The sequence below is a fragment of the Patagioenas fasciata genome, chromosome 1 (genome assembly GCF_037038585.1).
Source record: "Patagioenas fasciata isolate bPatFas1 chromosome 1, bPatFas1.hap1, whole genome shotgun sequence".
Classification (NCBI taxonomy): Eukaryota; Metazoa; Chordata; class Aves; order Columbiformes; family Columbidae; genus Patagioenas; species Patagioenas fasciata.
The window spans coordinates 9,742,827-9,752,553 of NC_092520.1; the positions used below are offsets into that span (position 1 = coordinate 9,742,827).

The following is a 9,727-nucleotide window of genomic DNA, read 5'->3' on the forward strand; positions in this document are numbered from 1 at the left end:
AATTCAACTGGACAAGTTCCTGAGCTACCTGTTCTAATTAGACCAGCTTCAGGCTGGACCAGGTGATCTCCAGAGGTCCCTTCCAACATAAATCATTCTTTGATGCCATGAAAAGCAGACATTAGATAGATTAAGAGGCTGATGCACATACCTCAAAGTAGACATCAGTGGGCTGCCGTGCTGAGTTATATGATATTGTCTCGGTGCCATCAGCACTGGATTGGGCCTTACTGAGAAGATCGTGACCCATTTAGAATCAAACAGAAATTTCCCAGGGATAAAATTTGGAGACAAAGTACGGATTTCCAAAATAGTTGAACAAACAATGAATGCAGAGGATGTGGCTGATGTGTAACAGTCTGGATTATTTGGTAACCAATGAAATATATCTGAAACCAGTGGTCATCCAAATTAAATATGTTTTAAGCCACAATTGCCTACATTTGTTCTGGCCTGAACAGGTGTGTATTGTTTTCTTTGTCAACGAACAGGTTATTATGCTCTTGAAGGCATCTTTTAATCACATGCAGTTCTAACTTCATAGATTAATGTGTTTTCCAAATTCCAGAATTTATTACAAGTATGGAAGAATCTCAAGGTGTTTGGTGTGAAAAGAGATTTTATCATGGGAAAGAGTCAAGACAGCTACAGCAAATGAAGATTATGTGAATTCAAGATTAGTTTTGGAATTAGATTAGTAATCAAATTGGATTGGTTTGCTGTCTGATTTTGATAAAAACAGTAACGATCAACTGTTTTAATTAAAACATTAAAATGTTTCAGGCACTGTGATTTGTAGGTTTTATCACACCACACTCTTAATTCATACTGTGTGCTGTATCACCATCTCACAGAGGAGCATCTCCAGTCTGTGCATCCTGAAAGAGAAGCAACTGGTGCTAATCCTGCTCTGTTTCACCCTCAGGGTACCAGTTGCTTCCTGCGTTGGGTGCGAAACCTTGACGATGAGCTTCACGCGCTCGTAGCTGGTGAGTCCATGAGAAGAAGCCTTTGTTGCCTCTGCGGGGACTCTGCGAGTGTTTCTCTTGTGCATGTGGTTGGGTGTCTGTCCTCTCGTTCCCTTTTCAGACTTCTGGGATGGAAACAGGGCTGTGTGCATTCAGGTTGCATCAAAGTGAGAGCGGTGTTTCAGATAAAGAGTTGCAATTACAAGTTGTAAGGCAAATTCAATCAAATGGTGTGTTTTTTTTACAGTCAGCTTGGTTGTATGCACAAATGTAAACATCCTACTGTTTTCCAGCTGCAGAGCCATGAGGTTGAGATATTGATTCTCCCATATGTGACAGAAGACACATTTGAAAGGGTGAAGGGCTGCACTGGCTCTGAAGAAGGACCATTTACCATTAAATTGGTGTAGTGTCACAGCCCCTTCCCTGGTGTGTGTGCATCTGTCACGTGCTGGAACCTCGGAGGTCTCGCTTCTTTGTGGGATGAGAGAGGAGGTTTGATACTGTGCTCCTGAGCACTGAACAAGAGATTGCTGTCAGGGTTTCAAAATTCTCGTTTTTTTAAGTGACATAAGCCATATTTTCATGGGCAGCACAGGGACATCACTGAGCTTTCTTGTAGCAACAGAAAGCATAATCTTGTGCAGAGTCTGTTGAGCTGACAAACTGCAAGAGCAACAATAAATCACCACCTTAACAATACTTTTGTTTTCTGACTGTTACAGGGTGTCTAGCAGGAATTTCTATGATGTTTTACAAAAGTACTACTATCTCTATGTATCTGGTGTCCAAATTAGTAGAGGTAAGATGTCACCTTCATAACAGAGTTCTTTATTTCATCTGTTTGATCAAGGCAGAAAATGAACCTCACAGGCTTTGTCAGAGGATTCCAGTGTAATACACTGTTGTGTGGCGGTGCTGTGTGTCAGTAGGTGTGTGCCAAGAGGCAGTGCTGCTCTGTGGTCTCATTTCTTTCTTATTTTCTTTTCTGTGACTAATTTTAAAAGTCCCTTAGCCACTGGTCTCCATGTATATTCTCCATGATTTCTTTTACTCTCCTGGTATCCCTTCACTTCGTAGCTTTTGCAGATTTTTTTAAATCTGAAAGTTCCAAGAATTTCTGTTCTGCCAGAAACGTAAATCAGACCTAGTCCTTAATTGCAGATTTATTGCCAAAAGCTACAGCCTAACTTCCTGCCTTTGTTCCCTAATTTTGGCATTCAACAATCTAAGATAACTCAAAATAGCTTGGGTTTTAGTCTATAGCTGGAGTTGTTTGTCAGTATCCTTCAACAGATTGAATTCCCAGCTTTGCAGCGAACTTTGTGCTAAATGCTCTTTTTCAGGCTTGATTTGTTTCTGTGAACTTGTTCAAATTAGGAGCCCAGGAAGAGGAAAAAAGTGTGTGGAGTTTGGATGTGTTAATTATACTTTGCTAACGAGCCTTTGATTTCTTACTGTGATTTTTCCATAAAATCAGGACTTAGTCATGGTTATTTCCCCAACGGCACCACTGGAATAGTTGAGAGCATTCCCTTCTTATCTTCATCCTCAAATCACAAAGATTCTCCCGCAGGCCTTCAGGGCCCCGTTCCCCGCTGATATTTACCCACCTCCGTTACCAGAGCAGAATTCATTTCAAAGAATATAAAAAGTAACTTTTTTTTTAAGGCAGCAAATCCAACAAGGTCTGAAGGTGGTTCATGTAGTTCCGAGTTAGAACACCAGTTGTAAAAACACAATATTATCTTCTATTGCTGATGGTTTTCTCTGGACTTGAAGACATTGTGGCTACAGTGAAATAAGAAAAGTGCTATGTGTTCTTTCTTTCTTTCCTTTTTTTTACTACTTTTATCATCTTACGCAAGCCAAGGGTAACTGACCAAAGAGGCGTGTGCTGCTTTGGAAGGTCAAGCTGTGCTCAGGAAAATAAACTTAACATGTTTTCTCAGAAAGACAAGTATGTGATTTCAAGCTGTTTAAGAACAGTGAATATTCACTTTGCTGGAATAGTTATTGCATTGTTCTTTTGCTTTTTTTAAAACGAAGAATTTAATATAGCAAATTGTCCCTTAATCTTAAAGATCTGTACTACCCTTTTAACACCCAAGCTGTAGCTGGGTCCTGTTCTATGCATTTATAGCCTCTATATTCTGTTGATCTTTGATCACTTTTATAAGCTAGCTCAATCAATGTCACATTTGTGGACATATACAAAAACATATAAGCATAGGTTAGTAATGTTGACATGTTACTTTGAAAAGGTAAAATAAATAAAAAGCAAGAAGCTCCATTGTTTTTGTTTCATTCAGCATTTTTTGTTTATTTTTATAGACTATATACTTCAAAGGCATTGAAGCAGGGAAGGTTCCCTATTTTCCTCACGCAGACAGCATCATCTATGCCATCTCTACATCGATATGCTTTCAGGCAGTAAGTATCTTGTCTTCTAACAGAACATGAAGTTCTAGTGTAAGTCAAATGGTGAATGAAATGAGGAGGACAGGGATACAGTGATAGAGAAAATAGGATGTAATGTAGCGATTCCAGCAAGACACTGTGAGTCAGGGCTCCTGCATCCTGCTTTTCACTGGCACAGTGGGAAGATCATTTCCAGGACTCACATTTCTCATATCCTTGTAGATGAACGCATTATACAGAGCGATGAATTGTTTGGAAAGGATCTTAAAATGCACTGACCCAGAGGATGAACATAAATGTATGAACTTCCATAAGCATATGGAAGGACCATTTTTCAAGAAGACAAACAATACATATTATACTATTTCATGTTTGGGTTTTTTGGTTTGTTTTTAATCAACTGGAATTTTTTGCTTTCAGCTAACTTGAATTCAGTTGCCTGTTTGGAAGAATCTGCCAAAAGTAGCAAGGAAATATGAAGTTTTATGTTTGAAACAAGCTGTAGTTTTCATCTTTTTCCTTTTCCAAATCAGTTAGATACTTTGAACACCAGCTCCTTTGTCAGCTGCATCAGCTATAAAAGCTCCTTTCCAATGGTACCCACATAACTCTACGTTACTCCAACGCATCTCCCCCTTTCTAGATCTGCTGAAATGTCCCTGAATATTTTTTAATTTTTGCATAGCGAAATATATTTTTATACCCCTCAATAAACAGAATGTAAAATTATCCTAAAGCAGTCAGAAGAGTTCCACTCCTCATTGCTCCCCTGTGTTTGGGAATATCTCTTTCTAGTATCAAAATGAACTGATATTTCAGTACTTGGGCTATGGCTGGAGGTCTGCAGCATGGACATCTCCATAATACTATTGCCAAGGACCGTCACATGAGGCTAACAGAAATAAAGTTCCTATGAGAAAAGAGGAAAGGATTTCTTCATTACTTAATAAATAGTTGGAAAAGGAGCCCGAGATTGGAAATAAATTCCTAGGTTTAGGAGGAAGGAGGGAGAAATTATCAAAGGGATCTATACTCAAATGTTTGTTACTCACTATACTCATAAGTGACCTGGAAAGGTAATGGAATAGAAAGAAGACAAAGATTTTTGTATATAACATCATTTAAGCTATGTAACGTGAACTATAAAGATGTTACAAGAAATGGTAGATCACAAAACACAGAGTGAGCGGGGGATAAAATAGCAGATAAATTTGGCATCCACAAGTGCAAAACTATATATGTAGAAGTAATAAGGATTATTGTTGCTTTGTCTGCAATGAGATCTAAGCCAATTGCCACCACTTTTAAAAGAAAGCCTTTTGGGAATAACAGCCTGTGCTGGTGGGGGTCGTATAGAGCATCTGATTCAGCTGCGAGTGGCTTGTCTGCTGACAGCGCTGGACACTGACCGGTGATCACAGCCGGTTTTGGTCCGTGAACTATAAGAGGAGTTTTTAAAAATTAAAAAATATATATATTTCCGTAACTCTCATTTCACTGCCTTGGCAACACGGTGTAGCTGCTGAAGCTTTTGCTGGGTGCTGTCAGCCGCCTCTGACAGAATTCTCTCCTTTCAGGCTGTCATGGAAGTTCAGAACCTGAGACCTTCGTACTGGAAATTTCTTTTACGACTAACAAAGGGCAGGTATGTAATCAGGGTCTGTTGCGGCTTGTCTCAACACGTCATTGATCACATTGGTCTTTCTGTGTCATTCACTGTCAAGAGCAGAGGCATTGAAGTATGTGTTGACTAATTTCCCAGGTATTTGCTTTTCAAATAATTTCCCATCCACTTGAAGTTCTTCGCTGCTGAAGCAACACTGCTGGGTGTAGTCTGAAGACAGGAGCAAAGACTTAAATCTAGTTAAGACTATTTATCAAGTCAGTGTTTTACTTGAAGGCTTTTCCATCTTTAGTTCACTTGGAGGGTGGAATGCCTTTGGGTTTCAGTGGAATATGAAGAATTCAGTAAACAACTGTACAGGTTGAAGAAATCACTTGGTATTTACAGTGATTGATAACGTGGTATTTGTAGGTATTTAAAAGCACTACAGAAATGTCGGAGCTTTTCCTAAGAATACTTTAAAGATTCAGTAGTTTTTTCTGTTTCAGTTGGGAAAAGGAATTTTTTTGCTTGGAAAACTAATGAAAAATACTCCCTGACTATAATCATAAATTTACACGGTATCATAGAATCACAGAATAGTTTGGATTGAAAGGGACTTTTGAAGGTCATCTAGTCCAACCCCCCTGCTATGAGCAGGGACATCTTCAACAGTAATATCTTACTGGACATTTTTTCTTGTATTTGCTGTGGGGATGTAAATGCTTACCTTTTAAAATAGATTTTGCTGTAATTGATTTATAAAAATACAGTTTAGCGAAGCGTACACTATTACACTGACGTGGCAGAAACAAGGCATCCAGATCGTGATGTGGATCAGTTTATGAATGGGATTATAAAGGGAGTGTTTGTGGTGACAGTGAGCTCTCCAGACTGTAAAACACCAGCGAAATCAGAGGCCGGTCCCTGGAGCACATTGAACTGCACTCCCCGTGTCTCCGTGCACTCACAGCAGGGCTTGGGGTGACTGAACAAGTTGTTAGACGTAGTGGGACACTTTCCTTGGGATGCCTGGAGATGCTCTGCAAGCAACCTCTGCGCTGTACAAACGTTAGAAGGCTCCAGGGAGACCTTATTGCGGCCTTTCAACTCTTAAAAGGGGCCTGTAAGAAAGATGGGGACAGACTTTTTAGCAGGGCCTGTTGTGATAGGACACGCGGTTACGTTTTTAAACTAAAGGAGGGAAGATTCAGGTCAGACATAAGGAAGAAATGTTTGACATTGAGGGTGGTGAGAGCCTGTCCCAGGTTGCCCAGAGAGGTGGTGGATGCCCCATCCCTGGAGACATCCCAGGCCAGGCTGGACGGGGCTCTGAGCAACCTGATCTGGTGAAGATGTCCCTGCTCATGGCAGGGGTGGCACTGGAGGAGCTTTAGAGGTCCCTTCCAACCCAAACCATTCCATGGTCCATGACATGGGGGGTGATGTCAGACGTCCGATTTGGGGTGCATTTTCCCCTCTTGTTCTAATCCGAAGATTGCTTTAATTGAAAGAGATGAGGGAAAGGAAATTATGTTCTCATTTATTTTTTTATCTGAAGCAAATCTCTGTAGTGGTAATTTTGACGCTACCTCTGTAGAGGCAAATTATTTTGATGTTTCAGAAGTCTTTCACTCAACCATTTTTAAGACTAAAGAGATGAAAGTAGATTGTAACACCCATAAAACTGTTATCCCCACTTGGGCAGGCATGGCCAGAGTTTGCTCTGCTGGGATGAGACAGAAGTGTGTTTTGTTTTGACTTCTTTTGTGAAGTGAAAAATAGAAGGGCACTCTCTCCTTTCCCTTTTCCACAAGTTCTGTTATATAAAGTGTATCTACAGAAAGCACTAATAATCAAATTTGTCAAATGTATTGTTTTTTACACCTTTATTGCCTGAGATTAAAAACTTGTAATCTCTAAACAGTGCAGGCAGAAACCTGTATTCGGGTAGTCCTTCATGTAGTGAAATAATTTTAATAATTTTATAAGTAAATATTTTCTAAAGAAATGAATTTGTTTTCCAAAGTAAATGAATAATCTGTTTGCTCTCTCATGTCTCTACTTTTTCAGGTTTGCTCTCATGAACAGGAAAGTTTTAGATGTATTTGGTACTGAAGCATCTAAAAACTTCAAGGATTTCACACCTAGACTGGACCCAAGATACACTGTTGTGCCACCAGAACTACCGCTGGAGCTGTCTTGAAAACAACAAGATATCTTGTCATTGAATGTGATCAGCATTTTGTCCTGAAAAATTAACTTAACAGTCATATATATGGAGGAGGGCTTGGCTTCGCTTCAGTATTACTTCAATGAGAAATGCTTTCTACCAATCTCAGATACTGAAGCTTTGCAGGAAGATGTGGCTTAGTGATTAAGCCCCTTCTGTATGCAGAAAATATCTCTGGATTACTGTAGTTGGTTGACAGTATGGTAGATTCCTGAATGAATTAAACAAGTGAGTAATATATTTAGAGAAGAGGAGTGAAACATAAATATGCACAATAATTTCAAAAATTCTGTAGTTCATACCAGTAGAATATTTCTTGGTAAAACTAAAAGCAATTAACTTAAAAGGAAGACAAATGGCATAGTTAAGGTCCAAAATTTTTACCTGTTCTTAAAACTATTGCACTCGGGTGAAAGTGCCTCCCTGGCTTTCTAAACTGCATCACCGATTTATCTCAAAAGAGCCACCGCCCACTCATTATTTAAAATTACGATGTTTTTACGCAGCTGCGGTTGCAAAACAAGGCATTGCTTAGGAAAAGCAAATGCGTATTAATTCAGAAATCGCATTCCAGGGCTGTAAATCCCACAGACGAGGCAAACAAGGCGGCGGTGCCGGCGAGGAGCGGCGGGTGTGGTGGGCAGCGCCTGCCAAGTGGGAAAAGGACAGAGCCGGCGGAGGAAGGAATGAGACGTTCCAGCCTTGGACATGGCGCTGGAAACGGTTACGAGAATAAAAAAAGCCCAGAACAAAACAAAACCAAACAAAAATCTCCCCAGAATACACCGAGATGAAATGTTTATTTTTAAAGGGCTTGACGCTGTCGCTTTAGATGGCATCGGGTGGTTTGTCAAGCCAACCGGGGTTTCAAGCATTTCTTGAAGAGAGAGCTGGCCCCTGAGGTCAGACCACTACAGCTTTTTAATGATCTTATTAATAGTATTTTTCCCTTGGTGAGGAGTGGATTTCTGTCAGTCCATCAGGCAGCCGTGGCTGGGACAGTTACATTAAATTTAATATGGAACTCAATGCAAATAACTACCCATCTCATTTTTACTCTGCGTATTTCTGCAGATAGTACTTTGTGTCCTAAAGCGAGACCTTTGCATGGTAATTGCTCTTTTTGGCTTTTTGGGCTTTTTTTTAAAATTAGAATCCATTCAGGTCATGCTGAGTGGTGTTCGTTAGCCAGGAACTTAATGAAAAGATGAACTATATTCACATTCAGCTGCAAAGAGACAAGGAGCAAGCCAGGGAATGGAGATTGCAGTGAGTTGCATGTATTTTAGAAAGAAAAAAAAGAAGCAATCCATGTTCTGTGGGAAGTCTTTGTCAAATGACATGAATTGGATTAATGAATAGAATCTTTGTCTTGTAACACTGCAATCCTACCCCAGCCTTAAGTATATTTTAAATCCCATTAATTTAGTTTCTTATTACTGAATATGCAGGAATTTTTATCGCATTTACAGAAATGTCATGAAAATTGTACCAGTCTGTGCACAAAATCTGCTTCTCCATCGGCTGCTGTACCAGTGATGCTTTGTCACTGGTACTGAAGGTGTTTCACCCTTTAAAACAGTAATTGGCCCAGTTTGTGTGAATACAGTCCTGCGAGCTAGTTTGTATGCAATATTTCATTGCTTGAAATATCGTATTAAAATTCCTCAAAAGGAAATAAAATATGATTCAACAGGAACTTTAAAAGGATTGTTAAAGGTTTGTAGTGTTTTTCCACTGGAATATGGTCTAAAATATTTGACCTTGTAAAGTCTGAGAAGTTATATATTTAGATAATATGTTAGAACTCACACTATATTATATAGTTACACTAGAAAGTATTCATACCATTCTCAAACTTCAAGATATTTTATAGATGGATACATTTTCTTCACTGCAATGACAATTGTGATTGTTTCGCTATTTGAGTTAAAAAAAATCCAAGAACTACATCTCAGCAGCTAAACAACAATTTTGTCTATGTTTTCTTGCTTCCACAATTCACAGTCCTTGTTCCGAGCTATTTTAATGTAATATAAAAAGAAATTAAAAATTTTTAAATTATTTTTATTCAAATCAAGTATATGTAAGAGAGAAAAGAAAATAAAGTCCTAATGTTTTTCCCAGTAATAAACAGTTGCTGCTTGAAAAAGTGACTTTTTTGCCTTTGTTGTTCTAAGCCGCCTGGAGTCATCAGTGCAGCTGCGCTCGGTGGTGAAGAAACATCAGGAACGTGACTGAGCGTTTAAATCGTACACACTCGTTACAAAATAAAGTCCTAACACGGCGTGAGGGAAGAAGCGATGCCAGAGCAGCTCAGCCGACAACTTCAGCTCTGTGTGTCCGTGGGTGCCTGTGCTGCGTGGATTGACGGTATTTAATATTTCTGGTTTTAGCTGGAGAAAGCCGCGCACCCAGTGCTGTGGGCAGCGAGAAGCCACGCACCTCCGGCTCTGCCTGCCCCGTGGCCACGCGGTTGAGCCTTGTGACCGAAGTGGGAGC

General features: G+C 39.7%; 1 protein-coding gene across 3 annotated transcripts in view; it reads left to right on the forward strand.

The window, feature by feature from the left end:
• Positions 1 to 9,377, forward strand: part of TMEM135 (transmembrane protein 135) — a 179,304-nt gene extending 169,927 nt beyond the window's left edge. For all 3 annotated transcript variants that reach the window (XM_071802470.1, XM_065832681.2, XM_071802500.1), the window contains 5 exons: positions 926 to 989; positions 1,694 to 1,770; positions 3,303 to 3,401; positions 4,967 to 5,034; positions 7,066 to 9,377. In XM_071802470.1, coding sequence (XP_071658571.1) covers positions 926 to 989; positions 1,694 to 1,770; positions 3,303 to 3,401; positions 4,967 to 5,034; positions 7,066 to 7,198 — 441 coding nt within the window. In that variant the 3' untranslated portion in view covers positions 7,199 to 9,377. The remainder of the gene's footprint in view (positions 1 to 925; positions 990 to 1,693; positions 1,771 to 3,302; positions 3,402 to 4,966; positions 5,035 to 7,065) is intronic.
• Positions 9,378 to 9,727: the final 350 nt, after the last annotated feature.